Genomic DNA, 24417 nt, shown 5'->3' with positions numbered 1-24417 from the left:
ACTCTGCAGGAAAGACTGCAGTCCTGCTGTGACATCCTGAGGTTTCTGCAGAAATTTATTGTGGTATGTTTAACAGGAAAATTTAGGACTGACTGAAAAATATTCCTGTCAGTCCAGTTGCTTGCTGGTGTTAATGGGCGTGTTTTTGAATGGCTTATTTGTACAGGACATTGCCTCCAATATTTGCTCCATAAACTCACGTCCCTATATTTGAATTTCTGGGTGGAAGGCCTCTTGTACTCCATCGCTAACGTGGTCTTAGTTGCAGCTGTGATCTTGCAGATCTGGTTAATTTTCTTGTAGAGGTTTAGGTGAGACTTTACAGTTTAAAGTATATTTGAAGTTAAAGATCTTATGAAGCCTAATTGACTGTAACTAACTGCAATCTTGATAAGACAAAGCACTTTTTAAAAAAAAATCAATCTCTGATGCAGTTCCTCGTTGTGGCAGCAGGAAAACATGAATGCATGTGTTTGAGAATAACAGTATTATAACTATGTTTTTCTTTTTCAATCAACAGAGTAACAGCTATCCTTCAATGACTGATCCATATTTGTCAAGTTATTATGCCCCATCCATTGGATTCTCCTATTCTCTTAGTGAAGCAGCACCATGGTCCACTGGCGGTGATCCTCCTATTCCATATTTAACAACTTATGGACAGCTGAGTAATGGAGACCATCATTTCATGCATGATGCTGTGTTTGGTCAGCCTGGGGGACTAGGGAGTACCCCATATTTAAACCAACATAGATTCAACTTTTTCCCTGAAAATCCAGGGTTTTCTGCATGGGGAACTGGTGGATCTCAGGGACAACAAACACCAAGCTCAGCATATGGCAGTAGCTATAGTTACCCACCTAGTTCTTTGGGAGGAACAATAGTGGATGGACAGGCAGGGTTTCCAAATGATACCTTAAATAAGGCACCAGGCATGAATAGCATTGAACAGGGAATGGTTGGACTAAAGATTGGAGCTGTGACATCATCAGGTGTAAAGACTGTAGGATCTGTGGTAAACAGCCCAGGTATGACCAACACAGCACCTGGAAATGGCTCAACAGCTGGTGTATCTGCTCCAAAGCCAACATCATGGGCTGCCATTGCAAGTAAACCAGCCAAGCCTCAACCAAAATTAAAACCAAAGACTGGAGCAGCAGTAGGAGGTTCAGCATTACCTCCACCACCTATAAAACACAATATGGACATTGGTACATGGGACAATAAAGGACCTGTACCAAAAGCTCCTCCAACCCATCAGACCCCTAATACTCAGGCAGTTCCACAGCAGCAGTTGACTCAGCCCCCTCCAGCTCAGCCATTACAACTTCCACAGCAACCTTATCAGAATCCTCAACAACCCCCACAGAACCGATGGATAGCCCCTCGCAATAGAGGGGCAGCATTTGGTCAAACTAGCGGAACTGGTAATGAAAGCAACTCGGTGGGTAATCTACCAGTTAGCTCTCCTCCAAGCAATGAGACTCATCCTGTTCTTGAAAAGTTGAAGGCTGCATACTGCTACAACCCAAAAGACTTTGACTGGAATCTTAAAAATGGCCGAGTGTTTATTATCAAGAGCTACTCTGAGGATGATATCCATCGCTCTATCAAGTACTCCATTTGGTGCAGTACTGAGCATGGCAACAAACGCTTGGACAGTGCTTATCGTTCGATGGCTGGAAAAGCCCCTGTTTACTTACTATTCAGTGTGAATGGCAGTGGACACTTCTGTGGAGTGGCAGAAATGAAATCACCAGTGGACTATGGTACATGTGCCGGGGTTTGGTCACAGGACAAGTGGAAAGGCAAATTTGACGTTAAGTGGATCTTTGTAAAGGACGTACCTAATAACCAGCTGAGGCATATCCGTTTGGAAAACAATGATAATAAGCCAGTCACTAACTCTCGGGACACTCAGGAGGTTCCTTTAGAGAAAGCTAAGCAAGTGCTCAAAATTATTGCTACTTACAAGCATACCACCTCAATTTTTGATGACTTTTCACATTACGAAAAGCGTCAGGAAGAAGAGGAAGTTGTACGTAAGGTAAGTCCTGCTAGATCATTCATGCATTCATGCTGAAATTACCAGCCAACGGGATGGCATTTTATTGTACAATATATATTTTGATTGCATGAAATTAGTTGCTTTTCAATTGATTTCCAATTCAGCCATTAACTATAAAGAAACTAATTTCTTACACATGACTTAATTTAACTAAAATTAGATTGAAATGTAATTATAACTGTCTGTCATGTCATGGACCGTGTGTTTTTTTAAAATAAAACTAAAAAGAAAATTTGATTTGATTGCAATTGAAACTTTAGGGATTATACACCAGTTAGCAGGGGTCTTTTTCTTTCACCCCCTCTCCCATCCCTGGCCTATAGGCTAATTATTTTTATTTTGTGTATTGGATTCCAGAAATTTGTTTAACGTTACACTAATTGACCCAACCTAGTATTTAACATTCCATTCAAAACAGCTACTTGAATGTGGCTATTTCTATTTCACGCTATAACCATAACGTATGTATCCAATGTAAGGAATGATGTGCTGTTCTAAATTAAAGGTGATTTGGAATTTATGGCACTTTGTTTGGAACTGAGCTTCAGAAGTTTATTGGAAATAAAACTGACTTTTTTTTTAAAAAGTATGTTCAGTTTTTTTTCACTTAAGGCTGCTGTAATGATACACTAAAATTTCAATGATGAAATTTTATGCCTAACATATATCCATAAGTTCTCCTGTCTTTTACATTATTATTCTTGCTCTTACTTATTCAAAAGCAATGACTGCAGATGATCTTAGGGAATGGGTGTGGGGAATGCATTTAACAAATTATTTCATATTCAATTTTTTTTCAAGCTGTTCCTGTTCAAATATATAAAATTCTATACACAACTGCTAGTAAAATATGATATTTGGAACTGCTTGAATAGGATAAGTACTCATTCTGCGACAGTAAAGGCAATGCATCTTATTACAGCAGACCTTGTACACTGAATGCATTTCTTTGACTGCAGGATTTTTTTCTTTTGGAGAACAAATTCATCCCTACATTTAAGACAACAATTAGAGCCATAGAGCCCAATGACTTGATGTTTCACTGGCAGGTATTTTCTAGTCAACCTAATCAGAAGTGTAATTACACATTTATCTAAACATGAGGTCATAATCTTAAAAAAAAATTAGAGCATTGCATTTAGGATTTACATTAAGATAATCCAAAGGGATCCTACAAATACATTGAAAAAGGTAACTAGGAAGAGAATAGGGCCCCTTAAAGATCAACAAGGCCACTTACATATGAAACCACAGGAGATGGGTGAGATACTAAAGGAATATTTTGCATCAGTGTTTACTTTTGGAGGATGATTTGGAAGATATAAAATATGTGGAAATAAATGGTGACATCTTGAAAAATGTCCATATTGCAGAGTAGGTGGTGCTGGATGTCTTGAAATGCATAAGTGAATGAATCCCCTCTGGATTTGAGGCAGAAATTCAGGGAGCTGGGTAGAAACTTGGAGCTAGAACAAAGAGTTCTTATCTCTGGTTTGTTGCCTGTGCCGCATGCTAGCTAGACAAGGAATAGGGAGAAAGACGAGTTGAACATGTGGCTACAGGAATGGTGTACGAGAAAGGGTTTTGGATTTCTGGATAATTGGGTCTCTTTCTGGGGTAGGTGGGACCTCTGCAAACAGGACAATCTTCACCTGAACCAGAGGGGTACCAATAACCTTTTGGGGGGGTGGGGGGGGGGGTGGAATTTGCTAATGCTCTTTGGGTGGGTTTTAACTAATTGAGCAGGGGATGGGGACCGAAATTGTTGTTCGAGTATACAGGAAGTTGTGAGTAGTGAGGTCAGAACTAAGGTTTCAAGGTCACAAGAAGGCACTGGCAAGCAAGAAGTTGGTTTGAAATGTATCTACTTCAATGCCTGGAGCATCTGGAATAAGGTGAGTGAACTTGCAGCATGGGTTAGTACCTGGGATTTTGATGTTGTGGCCATTTCAGAGACATGGGTAGAACAGGGACAGTAATGGTTATTGCACATTCCAGGCTTTAGATGTTTTAGTACGAACAAGGAAAACGGTAAAAGAAGGGGTGGTGTGGCATTGTTAGTCAAGGACGATATTACGGTTGCAGAAAGGACGTTTGAGGACTCGTCTAATGAGGTAGTATGGGCTGAGATTAGAAACCGGAAAAGAGAGCTTACCCTGTTGGGAGTTTTCTATAGGCCTCCAAATAGTTCCAGGGATGTAGGGGATAGAATAGCAAAGATTATCCTGGATAGGAGTGAGAGTGACAGGGTAGTTGTTGTGGGGTTCTTTAACTTTTCAATTATTGACTGGGAATACTATAGTTGAAGTATGGGAGAAGGGTCAGTTTTTGTCCAATATGGACAGGAGGGTTTCCTAATACAGTATGTAGACTGGCCAACAAGGGGCGAGGCCACACTAGATTTGATACTGGGTAATAAAACTGGCCAGGTGTTAGATTTTGGAGGTAGGTGAGCATTTTGGTGATAGTGATCACAATTTGGTTATGTTTGCTTCAGTAATGGACAGGGTTAGCTATGTCCCACAGCGCAAGACTTATAGCTGGGGGAAATGCAATTAGGCAAGATTTAGCATGCATATGATGGGGAAGGAAACTGCAAGGGATGGGCACAGTTGAAATGTGGAGCTTATTCAAGGACTAGCTACTGCAGGTCCTTGATAAGTATGTACCTATCAGGCAGGGAGGAAGTTGTCAAGTGAGGGAGCTGTGGCTTACTAAAGAAGTTGAATCTCTTGTCAAGATGAGATGTGATGGCTCATTTTGAGTTGCACGTTAGCCAGGAAAGACCTCGAGAGCAAAGAAGACCCCAAAGAAGACCTGAAAAGTCATTGGCAGATAGGATCAAGGAACACCCTAAGGCTTTCTATAGGTAAGGTTAGGGATAGTCAAGGATAGTAGTGGGAAGTTCTGCATGGAGTCAGGAGATAGGGTAAATGCTAAATGAATATTTTTTGTCTTTTTCTAGTGTGAATACTGACAATGTAGTTGAGGTGAAATACTGTGATACAGGCTACTAGACTAGATGGGATCGAGGTGTTAGCAATTCTGGAAAGTGTAAAAAAAAGATAAGTCCCCTGGGCCGGATGGGATTTATCCTATGATTCTCTGGGAAGTCAGGGAAGAGGTCACCAAACCTTTGGCTTTGATCTTTGTTGTCATTCCCTACAGGAATTGTTCCAGAAGACTGGAGGATAGTAAACGTTGTTCCCTTGTTCAAGAAGGGGAGTAGAGACAACCCTGGAAATTAGAGACCTGTGAGCCTTACTTCGGTTATGGATAAAGTGTTGGAAAAGGTTATAAAAGAGAGGATTTATAATCTAGAAAGGAATAAGCTGATTAGGGATAGTCAACTCAATTTTGTGAAGGGTCGGCTGTGCCTCACAAACCTTATTGAGTTCTTTGAGAAGGTGATGAAGCAGGTGAATGAGGATAAAGTGGTTGATGTGATGTGTATGGATTTCAGTTTGATAAGGTTTCCCACAGTAGGCTATTGCACAAAATACGGAGGCATTGGATTCAACATGATTTCTGATCCAAACCACTAAATCAGAAGATGAGTGGTGGTTGATGGGAAATATTCATCCTGGAGTTTGGTAATGAGTGGTGTCCCACAAGGATCTGTTTTGGATCCACTGTTCATCATTTTATAAATGACCTGGATGAGAGCATAGAAGAATGGGTTGGTAAATTTGCAAATGACACAAGTTTGGTAGAGTTGTGGATAGTGACGAAGGAGGTTGTAGGCTACAGGGGGACATAGATAAGTGGCAGAGTTGGACTGAGGTGGCAAATGGTATTTAATGCAGAAAAGTGAGATCATTCACTTTGGAAGGAATATTAGGAATGCAGAGTACTGGGCTAATGATAAGATTCTTGGTAATGTAGATGAGCAGAGAAATCTGTGTCCATGTACACAGATCCTTGAAAGTTGCCACCCAGGTTGAAAACGTGGTTGAGAAGGCCTATGGTATGGTGGCTTTTATTGGTAGAAAGATTGAGTCTTGGAACCATGAGGTCATGCTGCAGTTGTACAAAATTCTGGTGCAGCCACAATAGTGTCCAGTTCTGGTCATTGCATTATAAGAAGGATGTGGAAGCTTTGGAAAGGGTACAGAGGAGACTTACTAGCATGTTGCCAGGTATGGTGGGAAGGTCTTATGAGGAAAGACTGAGGGACTTGAGGCTGTTCTCGTGAGCGAAGAAAGTTGAGAGGTGACTTAATTGAGACATAAGAAATTCATAGGGTTAGGTAGGTTGGACAGTGAGAGCCTTTTTTCTCTGGCAATGGCTAGAACGAATTGAGGGGTGATAGATGTAGGTTAGATGTCCAAGATAGTTTCTTTATTCAGTAGTAGGGGTGTGGAGCACACCGTCTGCAACAGTATGACTTGCTGACTTTAAGGGTATGGAAGTGGTCATTGGATAGGCATATAGACAAGAATGGAGTAGTGCAGATTAGAGGTGCTTCAGATTGGTTTCGCATCTCAGTGCAACATTGAGGGCTGAAGACCCTGTACTGCGCTGAGATCTTCTGTGACCTGACCAAGTGGACCCTTGGACTCTGTGGGAAACCAGGGAATTGATTGTGGGGCCCCTTGCTGAGAAATTTGTATTGTCGATAGCCACGTGTAAGGTGCAGGAAGACTGGAAGTTGTCTAATGTTGTGCCACTATTGATAAGGCAAAGCCAGGGCGCATAAACTGGTGAGCCTGACATTGGTGGTGGGCAAGTTGTTAGAAGGAATCCTGAGGGACAGGATTTACTTGTTTTTGGAAAGGCAAGGACTGATTGGGGAGAGTCAACATGGCTTTGTGTATGGGAAATGGAGTCTTACTAACTTGAGGTTTTTTTTGAAGAAATAAGAGGATTGATAAGAGCAGAGCAGTGGATGTGATCTATGTGGATTTCAGTAAGGTGTTTAACAAGGTTCTTCATGGTAGACTGGTCAGCAAGGTTAGATCACATGGGATACAGGGAAAACTAGCTACTTGTATATAGAACCGGCTTGAAGGCCAAAGACCGGGTGGAGGGTCTCTTTTCAGACTGGAGTCCTGTGACCAGCAGTGTGCCATAGGATCAGTGCTGTTCGTCATTTAGATAAATGATTTGAATGTGAACACAGGAGGCCTGGTTAGTAAGTTTGCGGATAACACCATAATTGGAGGTGAGTGGACAGCGAAGATGTTTACCTCAGAGTACAACGGGATCTTGATCACATGGACCAATGGTGGCAGATGAAGTTTAATTTAGATGAATGTGAGGTGCTGCATTTTTGAAAAGCACATCCGGGCAGGACTTAATGGTAAGGTCCTGGGAATGTTGCTGAACAAAGAGACCTAGGAGTACAAGTTCATGGTTCCTTGAAAGGGGAGTTGGAGGTAGATAGGATAGTGAAGAAGGTATTTGTATGCTTGCCTTTTTTAGTCAGTGCATTGAGTAAAGGATTTGGGAGCTCATTTGTGGCTGTACAGAACATTGGTTTGACTACTTGGAGTATTGTGCGTAATTCTGGTCTTTTTCCAATAGGAAGGATGTTGTGGAACTTGAAAGGGTTCAGAAAAGATTTACAAGGATGTTACCAGGATTTGAGCTATAGCTACTTTCCCTGGCGCATTGGACGCTGGAGGGGTAACCTTTATGGAGATTTCTAAAATAATGAGGGGTGTGGATAGGAGAAATAGGCAAGGTCTCTTCCCTGGGATGGGGGAGTCCAGAACTAGAGGATATAGGTTTAGGGTGAGGGGGAAGATACGAAAGGGACCTAAGGGGCAGCTTTTTCACACAGAAGGTGATGCCTGTATGGAATGAGCTGCCAGAGGAAGTGGTAGAGGCTGGTACAATTCTAACTATTAAAATGCATCTGGATGGGTATATCAATAGGAAGGGTTTAGAGGGATATGGACCAAATGCTGGCGAATGAGGCTAGACTTATATAGGATGTCTGGTCCACATGGACAAGTTGAACCAAAGGATTTGTTTCTGTGCTGTGTATCTCTGTAACTAGTGTAACTTCACTATTTCATAAAACAGGTCGAGAGAAATCAGGGAATTATAGACCATTTAACCCGACATCTATAGTGGGGTTAGTGCTACATTCCTTTAAAAAAGATTTAATAACAGAGCACTTGAAAGACAGTGACTGGATCAGAAAGAAAGGACATGCTTTACAAATCTGTTGAATTTTTCAAGCATGTGCCTTGTAGAATTGACGAGGGGGAGCTGCGTATATGGTTTAATTGACTTTCAGTAGGCTTTCAGTAAAGTTTCATGTAAGAGCTTAGTGCGTAAATTTAAAATGCATGGGTTTGTGAAGGTCGTGCAACTTACATGAATAGTGAGCTGGTTGATAAAAATGAGGAATAAGTTGGTCTTTTTCTGAATAGTAGCAAATGACCAGTGGTGTACTACAGGGATCAGTGTTCGGACCACCAGCTATTCATAATATATTAATGATTTAGATGAGGGAGCTAAATATAATAAGTGCAAGCAGATGACCGAATCGAGTGGGAGTTTGCAGAAATGCTTCAGTGTGATTTGGACAAGTTGGATGAGTGGTTAAATACATGACGCATGAAGTGGAATGTGGATAAATGTAAAGTTGTTTACATCGGTAGCAGAAAAAGGAAGGCAGATCATGGTTTGAATGGTGATAGATTGGGGGCGGTGGTGGTGGTGCAGGTACTACAAGACTTAGGCATTCTTGTACAGCAGTTTAGAAGTAATTACAGCCAAGTAAAGAAGGCAGACGGTATGTTAGTCTTCATGAGACCATTAGCGTGCACAAGCAGCAATTGTACAAGACCTTGGTAAGACTACATCTGGAGTATTGTGTGCAGTTTGGGTCTTATTTGAAAAAGGATGTTGAGGCTATGAATGAGTGCAACAGGGTTTACCAGATGGATTCCTACTATACAAAGGGCAGTGGAAGTTTGGCAATCTCCCAAAAACCTGTGGAAGCAAGATCAACTGAAAAGTTTCAGACCTAGATTTTGTGTACATTAGGGCTATCAAGGGATACAGATCAAAGCAACTAGATGAAATTAAGCTATAGATCATCTGTGATCCAGTTGAGTGACAGTGGGTATTCAAGGGGCTAAATGGCTTATTCTTTGCTGTGGTTTCATATTCATGGTGGTGGTTAGTGTGCATTTGCAAATCGTTTTTGCTGACTGTGTATTAGTGATTGGTCTCTGAGTACTCTTATGAAGCATTGTTAGTTGATATGCTCTGACAGCATTTTCACTCCCTATTTGTAAAACACATCTCTTTGTGTTTGAATGTCTGCCTGTCTCTGTAAGATTTCATTAGTTACAACCTATTCCTAAAAGATGGAATTATTTCATATGAAATGTTACACTGGATCCTTCCCCATAATATTGCATCCAGTAGTGGCAATTTTTTTTTCCAATCGTTGCATAATTCAGTATTTAACATTTTCTACATCAATTACTAAAATTATTATTTGCCTTTTTAAGTCTTATATACCTGACTACATTATGGAAGTGGATTTGAAACAGATTATCACCTTTATGGCATAGGCAGTAATGTACTGGGGTGGCTTGAGCATCCTTTTTTTAATATAGGGACCTGTTTTTTTTCCCCCATTGCTTTCAAGCAAGGCCTTATGAAAGGTATGCAGTTCAGATTTGCACTACTGGACTATCATGAAGGTAGTCATGGTGAATGTCCAGTCTTGTACAGCAATTTTAAATTTAGCAGCAGGCTAGATTCCAGATTTCTATGCAGACACTGTTGCACTTCTTTAGTTTGTGTTTGTATAGACTGAGCTATTAATTTTGACAGCTTCAAATGTAGCATATATTGTAGCTAAAATACTATTTAAAGTTTCTTATTTTCAATTATGTGAATTTGGCCAAATGGGTATTTATTTTAATGAGCAATGATACTTGTGTTTTGATTTATCAATGCTTAAATTCATTTTCAATTCAACTTTCATTCTATTTTAGCAAATTGTGCATTGTTTTGCTTAATAGGAGACCTTAATTTAAACCATGTTGCACCAAAGCAGCAGAAAGGCATTAAGGAAGGTTATTGCTGCAATTGTGCATATTAGTTGGTTCTTAAAACCTTCAGACTGATTTGGAAAGGCTATTGATATTACAAATCAAAAATAACAATGTCCTTTGTGAAGTTTTACTGAAATATAAAGGTGATAACATATGGAGCATACTAAATGTAATATATGGTTCTGGGTATGTCTGAAATCCAGTCTGGCCTGATTAGGCTAAGATCAGAGTTGTACAACTTCTGTCAACCCTTGGCTGGGTCCAAAATGAAATTCTTGTTTCAATTTTTGATGTGTAATCCTGTTTTAATTAAATGCATGCATGTATAGCAATTTTTATTAGGATGCTTTAACAAACGTTATAGCAAATTTTTTTTAACATGAAATCTCTTACATTTTCTTTTTCCTGATTGAAGACTCAGTCAAATTTTGATTTAGAATAATGGGCACTTTTACACCATCTCACGGATATACTTTTGCAATCCAAAATCAGGCGCTCCTATAATTGAGTCAAAGATGATGAGACATTCTGAGAGGTAGCTAAAAGCTTGGACAATGAATTGGGATTTTATGGTAACTCATAAAAGGAAGAGTGAAAGTGTGAAGAGAGAGAGTGGAAATTGAGTTTAAAGCCTAGATGTAAATAAAGCTGAAGTGAAGAATTAGTGAATTTTTGGAGGGCCTTACTACTGGAGGTGGTAGCAGAAATGGGAAAGGACCAAGTTATGAAAGGATTTCCACAAAAAGAATACAAGTTCGCAATTTGAAAATATTGTTTCATTAATTTTGAGCTGATTTAGATTAGCAAAGTCAATGAATGATTTGAATGGGCCATGATGTGATAAGACCAGGCAAAGATACCAATTGTATTTGGAGAAGCTTAAATTTATGGAGGATTCTGGGCAGCTTTGGAACAATTGAGTCTGGAAGTGACTGGTGCTGATAAAGGTTTCAGCAGACAGTATGCTTGAAGGTTGGGTAGTGGACATTTTGAAAGATTTTCATATCTTTAATAAGGAGAGAATTGTTGCAAGTAAGTTCATGGTCAAATAGTCTGCTTCACTGGAGAGTCGTGCAAGTCAGTGACAAGACACATGACTAGGCCTAAAGATTATGGCTTTAGTCCTCCCAGTGTTTAAGGGGTCAATTGGCTCATCTGGATCTGGGTAATGGAATTGTTGTCATAATTATGCTGCTGCATTGCAGAAATTGAGAGAGGTGGAGAAGAGTTAGTATCATGAACTGTTGTAAGTAATACTTTGCCTCTTGCTAATATAACTAAGGGAGGCCAGCAGGAGGCTGGGAGAACACAGTAAGCCAGGCAGCATCAAGAGGTGGTGAAGTTGATGTGATCCTTCTTCAGGACACCTGAAACGGTGACTTCACCACCACCTGATGCTGCCTGACTTGCTGTGTTCTTCCAGCATTCTACTTATCAACATAGATGAGACAAGGATAAATGATGGTTGGACTCCAGAAATGGTGTGATGGTGGGAAGAGAAGCTGTTGTTTGAGATGCTGTAATAATTGTAATCAAGAATGGAATAGTGAGAGTAGTGCCGCTAAACTGGAGAGCAGACGAGCTGGGTTGTAGATCAATGTGGTAGGCAGTGTCAAAAACTGCGATGTAATCAAGTGAGGTGAGGAATAATAGACTACATCTGGAGTCGACAAGGATACCATTTGTGACTACCGGCATTTCGGTGGTAGGTATGGAAACCCAATTTGCAGAGACTTAAATATGGAATATTGGAAAAGATCGCTATAAAATTTGGAGATATCAGGATGCTTGCTTTGGAGAGTTGAAGAAGTTAGAGATGCAGCAATCATTTTTCAGTGACAAGCAGGATCGAGGCCTCATTATTTGATAAGGGGACAATGCTAAAAGAGCAGGATGGTTCTTGAAGGTGGAACTATTTCAATTGCAAGGTAGTACAGGAGCCATTCAACAAAACTTGTGTAAATAGAACAGAGCTGCGGATGCTAGAAATCTGAAATAAAAACGCAAGTTCCTGTAGAAACTCAAGTTTGGCAGCATCTATGGAGGAAAAGCAAAGTTAATGTTTTGGGTCCATTGACCCTTCTTAAGGCCTAATAATAACAAGGAAAGGCTGTATATATGAGGGAAAATTGTCGTCATTTAGATTCCAGTGAACAGGAAGTGCAGTTAGGTTAGCATGGAGAGGTAATGTATGCAGTTAGAAGAGAAACCAGATAATGTTGTAAGCTTGGCATGAGGCAGGAAATTTCAGCTTGGTGAGGTAATGAAAGCATGAGAAGCAACTGAATGAATGGTAACAATCTTAAAATGAAGGAATCCCTGAGCTGATTGAGGTAAGGTTTAGTGGAGCAAAGCTCTTGTTACATTTGCTTTCCAAACTCATACTTCAGAATTAGATAGTTTTGATACAGAACCAAAAGTGCTTTAGGACATCCAGCTAGCTCTTGATTGGATTGCTAAACTAGTTCGGTATACTGCATAGATAATATTGTTCCTGCACTCCTTAATGATGAGGGCCATAGCAGAGGGAGTGTTTAAGAGTAGGATAAATTATTTGAACTTGAAATTAAAGTTTATTTCAAGGCATGAAGGAAGTAGGTTGAAATGGTTATGGGGATGCTGTTGCTAAAGTTAACCATATCGTATTCAGATAAAGTCCACATGAAATGGCAAAATTGAAAGAATCAGTATGAATATGGGTAAGAGAGCTTCTATGGAGAGTGAAGTTGAACAATGACAGAAGGGCAAGACAAGTTAAAATGGAAATTGATATCCGGAGAGACAAGTCTGACCTGAGAGAGTAAACCAGTGAGAATCTCAATGTGATGCTCCGGGGGAAGGTAGAAAGTTGCAATTTTTGAGAGCAGGGCAAAGATGGGGCAATGTAAAATGCTTGGAAGAGGGGAACTCTCAAATAAAGTAGAAGACTTGTTGGGCCGAAGGGCCTGTTTTCACACTGTAAGTAATCTAATCTAAAAAAAAAGAGAGAGAGGGCAAATCATGATTTTTATGATGGTTACCACCAGGCCACTTTGTGGTGGGCCAGACAGTGAAGTGTAATCAAGAAGTAAGCTTCACTGAAAGGCGGTGTTGCTAGCCACAGCCATGATGACAGCACAATTATATGATGGTGGATAGTAAAAGTCCTTGCATTTTCTGACATTCAAAGTGCTTCTGTATTTCAAAACACCTTTTTTAAAAAAACGTTCTGCATTGTAGAAAATTCATACATAAAATATCCACCAGTTTTGCTAAATCATTTTTATTTTGTTTTAAGTCTTCAATTTATCTTCAAGATCTCCAGATTCATTTATTGACACTCCAGTTTTTTTTAAGATTGAAGTGCCTTTGTCCTAAGTTGATTGTGTAGTAAATTAAAGTGTGTCTTGGTGACTAGTACCAATTCGATAAATAATTTTTGGCCACGTTTATAGTTTTCCTATTTCACACATTAAAGTAATTTAAGATTGATATTGGCGCATGCTTGTCCTTTTCATTCTAGATCATTGAACTCTAAGCTGATGTTCTGCTTGTTTGCCATGCACATTTGTCAGCAAACAAGTCCTGGCTAGATCATTTGAGGGAGGAACTCCTTTTTGCTGGATGAACCGATTGAGAGCACGGACTGAACTTGATGTAGCCATTCTGATCAAGGATTAATACCAGTTTGGAGAGGGAAAGGAGTTTGAGACAAACAGCAAACCAATTTGATGTCAGTTTTAAATAGTTAACTAAAACAGTATTAAATGATAAAATTTGTTTAGTTTTGTTGATCTGAACCAACAAATGCAGCTAATTGTTTTAAACAAAATTGAGTACTTTGATTTTGGCATAGGAAATTTGTGTTTCTTTTGTGCAAGTATAATTGCCATTTCCCCTGTTGGTGGGTGAAGTTACTGTGTATGACAACAGTAACGTGCTATGTTTTTTTTAAAAAAATTCTCAAATAGATATTCCTTTTGTTTAACTTTCTAGGACAAAATTTCTCTGCCAGTGGCTTCTCATTATTTACAGGTAAATATAGTGAAATGACTAGTTTGTAAAAATTTTTTAAAAATGTAAACCCAGAAATGGAAATCAAAAGACTGATCATACACAGACCTGGCAGTAGAATCTTGTGACTATTTTGTTAATCTTGGCTTTGCTAATTTGTTCCATGTAAATAAGATGGTGCTGTTACTATTTATAAACATTTTCTGAACTACTTCTGCCACATAGTTCTCAAATTTTCTTTCCTTTATCTTCAACTCCAGTAGAAGATAGACAGACAGTAACTGCCAAGTCATTTGGGCTAGAGGCATCGAATGAAGAAAAAGAATCAGAAATACATAGGAACTAGATGGAGCCAATTACACTTGAATATAGAGATCAAATAATTTGACAAAGTCACTAAGAGTGACTGAGCTGAATCCTTGGTATTTGTGGCTGCCAAATATTCTGACCACAGATTACAAAAAGGAGCTGGCATATGAGTACATTTGGTACAAAAACTGTAAATTGGTAAATCTATCCCACAATGAAATGATAAAACCAAACATTCAATTGCTATTAATGAGTTTTGAGAAGATTTGTAGCTCTGGTTGAGGTTTTGGATGTAGGTTTGCTCGCTGAATTGGAAGGTTTGATTTTCAGATGTTTTGTCACCATACTAGGTAACATCTTTAGTAAGCCTCTGAATGAAGCCCACTTTCTATTTATATGTTCTCAAACATAGAAAGTGGGCTACACCACCAGTGCTTCATCTGGAGACTCACTGAAGATGTTTCCCTAGTATGGTGACGAAAACAGCTCAGTGAGCAAACCTACATCCAGATTCAATTGGTATTTCAAAATACGAAAGAAGATTGCTTATACATGCAAAATAACTTGTTGAAAGTTGAGACCTCTCATTAATCACACAAGCCACACTTTTTTTGCTTGTAGCTTTTTTAAACAAATTAATCCTTACATTAATATCTGGTGAACTGTCATGCCATTTGTGTGCTTATAATGGTATGTAATTTTAAATCCATTCCATACAATAAATCAGAATAACCTTGGTCTCCACATTGCAAAGTCAGATATACGTTCTTGCTTAGAATTTCCTATTTGGCAATTTTCTGAATTTTCAGGCAGAATGTTGAGCGGAGGGTAAGATAACTATTCTGTTTGTGCTCAAAATTAAGGGCTGCATTCTTATGTCTTTGAGTATGTAACCTCAATGACAATCGTGTTGGAGATTAGCTTCATGGAAGAATGGTCGGAGAACCATGCTTTGCTTCATTCAACATGCTTAATGAATTTTTTTTTGGAATTTTCTGGCTTCACTTCTCACCCTGCTCTGTCTCAATCTATGAAGCTTAAAATAAAAACAAGATATAATGTTTTCTGACTCTGTGCTTTCTTCTTATCACAAGTAAAATTTTAAATGTAAGGTGATTTTGTAAGCAATATATTAAATTCAATATGGAACTACATGTGCATTCATCATGTGTTAAAAATACAGAACACGTACGTTTTTAGCGAAAACTGTCAGTGCAATTTATCTTTAAGTGTTGCATCTGAATTTTATCATTCAAGTTATTCAGCATGCTGTTTTCACTGGTCTATGTTTGGTCATTCAGAATTGGTACTGATGTGGCATTTAGTGTTCTCAACATTTAAGTAGCTCTGTAGTTACCTTCTGCTTTAGTTATGGTGCCTATTCATTAATAATGTAGAAGTACAGAAACAATGACTAATTTTAAAAAAAATTCCATTTATTTCTTCCATAAAATTTGGTAATGATCCGAAGCCACATGGAAGGAGATTTTAGGATGCCTATTCCTGTTGTGGCCCATTATATTTTTTTGTGACCTCTATAGTGTACAATGTGTTGCTCTTCAGTTCTTTCTCCCATTGCTGTTGGACAGAATTAAATTCTTAATACTTTATAGTGCCATGTCCATTTTTGACGCTTGGCATGAGATTTGGTTCTTGTTTCTAATTCACTGCAATGTCTTCCCTGTCATTGGTGATCATGATTGCTGCCTACTTCTTGACCAGTATTGCATTGTCAAAGATTCTGAGGACAGTAAAAGAAAGAACCCTTAGTTCAAAGTAATGCATAAAGTCAAAAGTCCAAGATGGCTGAAGCATCAGTGTCTGACTTGCCTTTGGCTGGCAAGTGCTCAAAGTCATCCCGCTCCTCTTCCCCTTCCAGCCACCGTTCCTATGAAGCCACAGTCATCCAAGCATCAGGGAGATTGAGCTGCATCAGAGCCGCTGCATCAGTCCTCATCCTCTTCAAGGTTTGCTTCAAAGACTTCGGGTAAGCATCAATAGAAAACTTAATCTAGAGCAACAAAGGAATCGTCGTTCAGTAGTTTTCCATTCCAGCCAAGTGCCAAGGTGGAGACTGGGAATAGTTATTTCCCTCAGTTGAGACTTGTTCCTAGTTTCTACTAAATATATTTACGTATCATAGCAAAATTGCACAATATGTTTGGTGTAATTCTGTATACGTCATATATGCATTGGTAGTACCAACAAAAATTTTTTCAGATGGCTTACATTACTTTGTACTTTCACATCTTTCCAGCTTCCCGGAAAGATAAGGGAAACTGATGGTAGACACACTCGGGACTGATGCATGTCGCAAGCATTGCTCAGCCAGTAGCGACCACTCAGGCCACATTTCCTCTTTTGGTGAAAGGTTTTGTAGTACTTCGATCTATAACTGCCTGTTTTAGGGGTAAAGGAGAATTGTGTTTTTTGGGTCATGGCAGTAGTCTGTGATAAAGAATATCTGAAAATGTGTTGCTGGAAAAGCGCAGCAGGTCAGTTAGCATCCAAGGAGCAGGAGAACCGACGTTTCGGGCATGAGCCCTTCAGGAATGAAGAAGCCATTCTTGAAGAAGGGCTCATGCCCGAAACGTCGATTCACCTGCTCCTTAGATGCTGCCTGACCTGCTGCGCTTTTCCAGCAACACATTTTCAGCTCTGATCTCCAGCATCTGCAGTCCTCTCTTTCTCCCTGTGATAAAGAATATCCCATCTCAATCTTCCAGAAGAGTGAAAAAAAATTACAATTAATGGATTTCTGCAGCATCTGGTAATATTCCTATTTCTCAAAATTAACAGTTGGATGGGTTAGAATTGGGGCACCAGCAGGAAGAGATCTGAATAATAGTCCAGTTTTATACCAGCTGCTACTTTTAATGCACCAATTTTGCTATATTTTTGTCTTCCCTTTTGTCAGCTTTCTTATTTTCCTGCTGCCCATCTCTTGGTGGTTGATCAGCTCAGTTAGCTGGATGATTGCTTTACAATGCAGGGTGATGCCAACAGCATGGGTTCAAATCCTTCACTGTCTGAGTTTACCATGAAGAACTCTCCTTAATCTCTCCCCTAGTCTGAAGCATGATGAGCCACAGGTTAAACCACCACCAGCTCATGCGCTCTCATGAAGAGCAGTCCTATGTTCTGGGAGGACAATGGCAACTTAGTGTAGTTACTTTTTAATGTATAGTTATGTTCAGTAGGAGAGAACAATAGCAGCAAGAGTGTATTTGGCAGGCAGGAAATTGAAGGAAAGGCAGGAAATGCAGTTAGCTCTTCACAGAACTGCCTCGTTTAGGCAACTTGTCAATGTGGCCAATGTGCTTAAACTAGCAACAATAACTTGAGATGTTGATTTAGATTATTTGGGCAATGGTTAGTACTGCTGCCTCACAGTACTAGGGACCCAGGTTCAATTTCAATCTCGGGTGGCTGCCTGTGTGGAGTTTGCACATTCTCCCCGTGTCTGCATGGGTTTTCTCCGGTGCTGCCGTGTCCTCCCACAGTCCAAAGGCGTACAGGTCAGGTGAATTGGCCATGCTAAATTAACCATAGTGTTCGGTGCATTAGCCAGAGGGAACTGAGTCTGGGTGGGTTATTCTTTGGAGGGTCACTGTGGACTTGTTGGGCTGAAGGGCCTGTTTCCACGCTGTAGGGAATCTAAGCTAAACTTAGTGTAGCATAGTTTTTGGAACCATTGTTCGAACTTCCAAGAAAGCAGAAGTATCGACCCAGCGGAAAATACTGCAGAAGATTGTTCCTTATTACATTGTGGTGTAAATAATGCACTAGTAAGCAAGCAACACTAAAAGGGCAGGAACTTTATAGCATCTGGGGGTGCTAATTTAAAGACAAGTGCACTAGATCGCCACGCTATATCCTGCGAATACATTTTTTCAGAATGTCCATTTAGTATTATAATACTTGTTCACCCAGTGTTGAGACCATGTTTTATTAAAAATCAAAATATATAGATCACAAGCTGTAACTCAGTTCCCAAAGATTAAAATTTTGAATTTAAAATTTGAGCTGCATCTTGGCACGTAGCTGGATTGGCGTTTCAAACAATTTGAGCAATGGTGTTGCCAGAAACACTAAGGATAAACTTTTTTTTTTGATTACAGATATTGATTAAACACTAGCTTACACCTGTAAAGTATCTGATGGTGTCTCAGTTCTATCTTTAAGACTATACATCAACTAGATATTTATGATGGAATGTGAACCGGGCCTCAAAGTTCTGAATCAGGCAGGTCAGTGTAGTTGAGGTACAGATTAACCATAATTAAATTGAATGGCTGCAGGTTTTAGGGACTGAATGACCTGTTCTTGATCCTTTATTCCTCCTTGCCCTGCTTGTCCTTATCTAACTCCAGAGCAGCCACTGAAGCTATTGAAGAAGAATCCTAGTCTATAGACCTTCAACTTTATTTTTAAAGTTGCTGACCTCCCTGCTGCGTAGGAGAAATTTTGTTTTGTCCACTGACACTAGATAATGACTTTTTTGCTTAGTCACTCATTCTGATGTAACCATACCAACATCCTGGTAACGGCAATATGGCTTCCTCATCTGAGCTTCAGTCCCATTCTGACAACCTCCACTTTTGATTCTTTATCACCCTGTTTCCAGCCTGTACCTTGCTTTTAACTTTTCGCTTCACCTCTGTGTCCCCCATAACCTGTAGCCCACAATTTCCCCATAGCTGTTTCTAATGTCTACCACTGAGTAATCTGCAACTCTACTTCAATTCCTACTGATGAGCACGCTACCTTTGACACTTACGTTTGTTAATCTCTGGACTGTACTTCCCTCTTAACGTAAATTATTTGCTCAACTGCATCACAACAGACATCTTAAAAACTTTAAATACTCCACAAAATATTGAAGTTGAGAGCCAAGGTCATTGTAAAATATACGTTTTGCACATCTTGGTGTTAATTTTTTTCATTATTGTAGACTCTTTTTCTTTTCCTGTTCTAGAAAGGGAAGATGTTCTAAAGGCAAAATCTTCCATTTCACATTAATCATTCAAGTTGAGAGTTTCATTGGGAGAAGTCGAGGTTAACAGTTGGCAGTACAGGTAATGAAAAACTATTGTTTTGAAAAACCTATCTGCCAGTCTACTGTAATTAAATATGTTTCCTCGCAGAAGGATCATACACCATATGCTGCTGCATTTCTTCCTTTACGAAGACAATTGTGGACAATAGGTCCTTGACTTCGACTTATTTTAATTGATTTACAATTATTTACTTGTAATGATACCTCATTGAGTTAATTGAGGAAAACCAAATTTTGGGGAGCTTGGGAAAGATGAAGTTCTTTTTAGAAACTGATTTGATTCTGTCTTGGAGTGAAATGAAAAATCCCTTGTAACCCAATAGTTATTCTGAGATAGTGAATTGTTGGCTTTAGCTAAAAAGTGAAATGAGGTGTTTAACTTCCATTATGTTTAAGAACATATTCATTAATTAATCTCTTTAGTTCCAAAATTGCAATATTGGTATTGGCATCCCTTATAATGTAGGCTTGTTAACCGCTGCTGCAAGATAGGCTTACTTTGTGAATGGTGGAAAAATAGTTTCTACTGTTTTGTTGCAGAAATCCCTCCATCTTAAAAAGTAGAACTTGGCTGGTGGTACAATTAGGTGGCTGGTGAAATTAGCGGTGTGGCAGCAATAATGTTGCTCATTTTGTATTACAAAAGTCTGCCAAATATTACTTACACAAACAAACATTCCACTACAAAAGAACCAGGAGCTAAATGCAATTAAATATTAACTTTTTTTTCACAAAATTGTCTGGAATCTTTTTCAATGACAAGTGTGCTTTCAGAAGCCTGCTGCAGTACATTTCTGATGGTATTAATTATGTGGACAAGACATTTCCAAACCTTTATGAATTTCGCCGTGGGACCTGATTCTTGTAACTCTTCCACTCAATGGAAGTGAGAACTCTCATTAGCAACACAGCTTCCCTTCAGTCCCCTTTTAACAGTTAAAAGATATGTGGTGATGAATTTGGCACATTTTTTGAAATTGTAAACCACAGTTGCCTGCAGTGTGACAAGAACCTTGCAATTTTGGGCTAATGTGCCTTGTGTTCAAAATACCCTTCCAACTATGAGTATTAAAAATTGGTTTAGTTAAGAACTGTGGAGTGATTTGGTGTGAATGTGCCACAATGGCTGCGGTGCACTAAAACAAACTTGATAATTTGAGAAATCCTTAAAAGGACTGGCATCCTGAGAACCACTTCAGTAAGCTTTGGCTTTGGATCATTACCTAAGGTATATTGTTAGCTGAAAATGTTCATTGTCTTTTGAGTCTGGACACCTTGATTCATAATCTTTCTAGTCAATGCAGCTTAACTCTTCAACTAATACTCCAGCAATCTACAATATACAAGTTCTTGTGGTAAACTAGTTTTAGGCAAAGAAAATTGCATGTTTTCTGAAGCCTTCGCAATACTGTGAATTAGTGTATGTAAATAATTAACTTCAAACTGTGTGAATTTGTACTAAAGCCCACATTTCTCAAACATAAATCAAAGGGAAGACATTGACCAAAAAGAACTTTTTTTTTAATTGGTGAATTGAGTAGTTTAAAATCTTAATTACATTGGAATTAGTACATTGTGTAGTGCAGAATGCCTCATATTAATGGAAAGTAGTTTTTTGTAATTGTTTTCTCAAAATAACTTTTCTCTTTCTCTGCAGGAGCGCCTGAATCGAAACAAATGATAAGAAAACATTTGACTTGATGAATTTAAAAAAAAAACTGAAAACCTGGTGCTGTGACCTAGCATCAGAATGAAAACAAAAATCAAAGCTTTCTGCTCCAGTGATATCTTTATGTGCAGGGGAATTAAGCTACATCACGTTTTTAGTACATTTCTGTTTTTGTTTTTGCCCAGACTGGTCTGCATTTTGTTTGTAATTTTGCACCTAAATGCTGTCGCAGTCACTGGTAACTTCTGTTACACTGAAGCTTTAGCCTGCATTTGTTTAGCAATCCTATGAAGATGAGCCCATCCAGCTCTTTTTTTTATAAATGGGAAATATTACTGCATCAGCCTTATGTAGATTGGATGATGTGATGCTTTCAACGTTACTAGTTTTGGTGATGTGTGTTAACTTTGAGCTTTCTGGTGTTCTTTTCAAGTCGCTGTTAATTTGCATTCTCTCATGAAAATCCCAAGGTCATTTCTTTTTTTTTCTTCTGTAAAGCTGAGCTTTAATGTAGGAGCAAATAGTGGAAACGATGGTTGATGTCTCAAAAAATATAAATTGATGCAAACGTCTCTTGATTTTTGAGATGAAATATTTTGATTGTTTTTTTTCTGTCCGAAAGCTGTACTTTGCTGTACTGTATGTCTGTGGAATGAGGGAACCATTGAAATTGCTGCCGACTGGATAAAGCATGAAACGGTGCTCATGCCTGTTGCTTTAGTTCACAGAAACTTGCACGTGTTTATTGTAGAGGAACTTTACTATCGTTAGAAACAAAACAATTAACTCTTCTGAACCTAGTTACAAAAATGGACCTCAATTTAAAAAGAAAACTATCATTTAGACTTATATTTAGACAATTTTAGTTATGTCTATATTGCCTGTAAGGTAAATGAACATCATTGGGTTGATTTTCTTTCCTCTAGGAGAATACAAGCCTTAATAAACAATATCTATTTAGCAAGCACAGGTGATCTGTCCTTAATGCCTCTAATCATTGTCTTCTGTTTTCTTTCTGTTCATGTGAGTGGAAAAACTGCATTCTGTTCTCTGGACAAAATGCATGAATTCAATTGAAATGAGCATCTTAAGGTTTCAGAAATAATCCACTTAAAAAATGTCAAATAATTGTATATAGCATTTGGGAACTGAGTTTGAATATTTGCCAATGAAAATAGCTTATGAGGATCAATGCACATTGAGTGAAGAGTTAAAGAGAGTAGACTAACTCATATGTTCAGTGATACTCGAAGTGGAGCACCTTAAGTACATCTAGGTGTATGTTTTAGAAAATGTCCATATTGTGATGTTAATTATTATCCATCAGTTCAAAAGTGTCACAAATCAATTAATGTATCATTCCTTTCGATACTGCAACCTGTAGGTAAAATCTAAAGAAAACTTGGATATTGTGTTATATCTATTAGGAGCCATAAAATGATGGGTGATTATTTAAGTGCAAATGCTGAAAATTTTAATTGATTTGAATATTATATTGACCAACATTATTAGCTGTGCAAAGATTGCATTGTACCACTGTCAGAAACTTCTATCACTTTGATTAAAAGTAGACTGATAGGATGATTGGCTAGGTTGGATTTGTCCCGACTTTTGTGGACTTGACAGCTGAGCAATTTTCGACATTGCCAGATAGATGCTTTGGGTGGAAGTAGTTCTGGAGCGCAAGCCTTCATTACTGTTGTCAGGAGCCAAATTCTTTGCAGTAGCCAGTGGCTTTAGATGTATTTTTTAACATGAGTTGAATTATTTGCAGACTGACAGTCATAATCATTTCGCCCATCAAGTCTGCACCAGTCAAAATTAAACATCTAACTATTATTATCCCACATTCCAATACTTGTCAAGTCATCAGGGCAATTGTAAATGCTATTATTCTAGGAATCTGTGGAGAAGGTTGGATGTGGTAGAATTACAGAAACACAGTGAGCAGGTGCATGTGAGGGAGGGCAAGTATTAAACAATAAATGGAGATGGAACCCAAAGAGAAAACAGCAGTTGAGCAGACCCAGGAATGGTGAATGGTGAGCCATGAAGTAAAGAAAACCTTCTAATGGAGACAGTTCGTGTGTGAAAACTGTTATGCTGAGATGAAAGCAGTCCATGTTGTAAGATGTGGAGGTAGGTGAAGGACATGCAAGAAAGTGTTGAGGCTCTAAAATTATTGAACTCTGTATTGAGTCCTAGAGACTGCAGGGTCCCCAAACACAATGAGATGCTTTTCTTCCAGTTTGCACTGAGTCTTGCTGGAGCTCAACAGAATTGTTGGCCAGTGAACACTGGTTTGTTAAATGGCAGACAGCTGGAAGCTCACCATTTTAGCAGACAGTTGCATAATCGCTGTACATCGTGTATGCTAATAACTAGATCAGACTTGGCTGCAAATCCACTGCTCCTTTTCATATCCTTCATCTACCCCAACTCACCTCAAGGGAAACACCATCCATATTCGTGAAGGCTGGTCACTTAGAATAGAGGTAGCTGAAACTTTTTAATGCCTTTAGAATTGATTGAACAAATATGTTTTTACCAAATTATATCTTATCAAATAAAAAGGATTTCTTGCTATTCAAAGTCCCAATGTTTGGCTAAACTCTTATCCAGCATTCAATTAACCAATACTCTCTCCACCTGTGCCCTTCAGATAATTGAGGTTTCTCGAAATCTATGTGTGCGTTATTATTGCACAACCATCTTACTCGGTAGTATATATGTAAGAAATCAGATGTCTATACGGAATTAGAATGTCTTGCCTGCTAATTTTATTGAACCATTGGATGCAGAGATATATCATCCTGATAGGCACTGTCAGCAAGTGAGGCTGCAGTCCAGTGGTATACAACTAATCATGTTCCTAGGCGGAATGGAACCATTGACCGCCGTTTAGCCACTGCCCTTTCACTGCCGAGGACGCTTTGCCACCGCCCATTGGCCGCTGAGGACAATTCGCCACTGCAAGTGTTTGTAACTTATTTTTATGTATAAACCAATAAAATGATATTGATAAAAATAGGTGAAATACGGATTATGTTGTATAAATAAAGGTGACTGAGAAGTATGAAAGAACGGGGGGGGGGGGGGGGGGGGGAGAAACAATCAGTACATATATATGTTTTCCGATGGCGAATATTCTCCTGAGGTTAAACTGGTGATCCCGTTGGAGAAACACTGGCGGCGAACCGGCAGTGGCTGATCGGCAGCGGTGAATCGTCACCAACCCCTCCAGGGATAGCATAAAAAATCAGTTTGAAAAATTGTTTTAAGTTAGGAATAT

At 39.0% G+C, this 24417-nt stretch overlaps 1 protein-coding gene across 3 annotated transcripts in view; it reads left to right on the top strand.

Annotated features, from left to right (window-relative positions):
* Positions 1-24133, top strand: part of ythdf1 (YTH N6-methyladenosine RNA binding protein F1) — a 38544-nt gene extending 14411 nt beyond the window's left edge. The window contains exons 4-6 of one of the 3 annotated variants that reach the window (XM_060836378.1): positions 521-2047; positions 14071-14109; positions 21114-24133. In XM_060836378.1, the coding sequence (XP_060692361.1) occupies positions 521-2047; positions 14071-14109; positions 21114-21137 (1590 nt within the window). In that variant the 3' untranslated portion in view covers positions 21138-24133. Of the gene's footprint in view, positions 1-520; positions 2048-13597; positions 14033-14070; positions 14110-21113 lie in introns of those variants that run through there. The other 2 variants (XM_060836379.1, XM_060836380.1) reach the window with 2 other exon arrangements.
* The last annotated feature ends 284 nt before the right edge of the window (positions 24134-24417 follow it).

The sequence above is a fragment of the Hemiscyllium ocellatum genome, chromosome 15 (genome assembly GCF_020745735.1).
Source record: "Hemiscyllium ocellatum isolate sHemOce1 chromosome 15, sHemOce1.pat.X.cur, whole genome shotgun sequence".
NCBI lineage: Eukaryota > Metazoa > Chordata > Chondrichthyes > Orectolobiformes > Hemiscylliidae > Hemiscyllium > Hemiscyllium ocellatum.
This window is presented reverse-complemented; position numbering and strand designations above follow the sequence as displayed.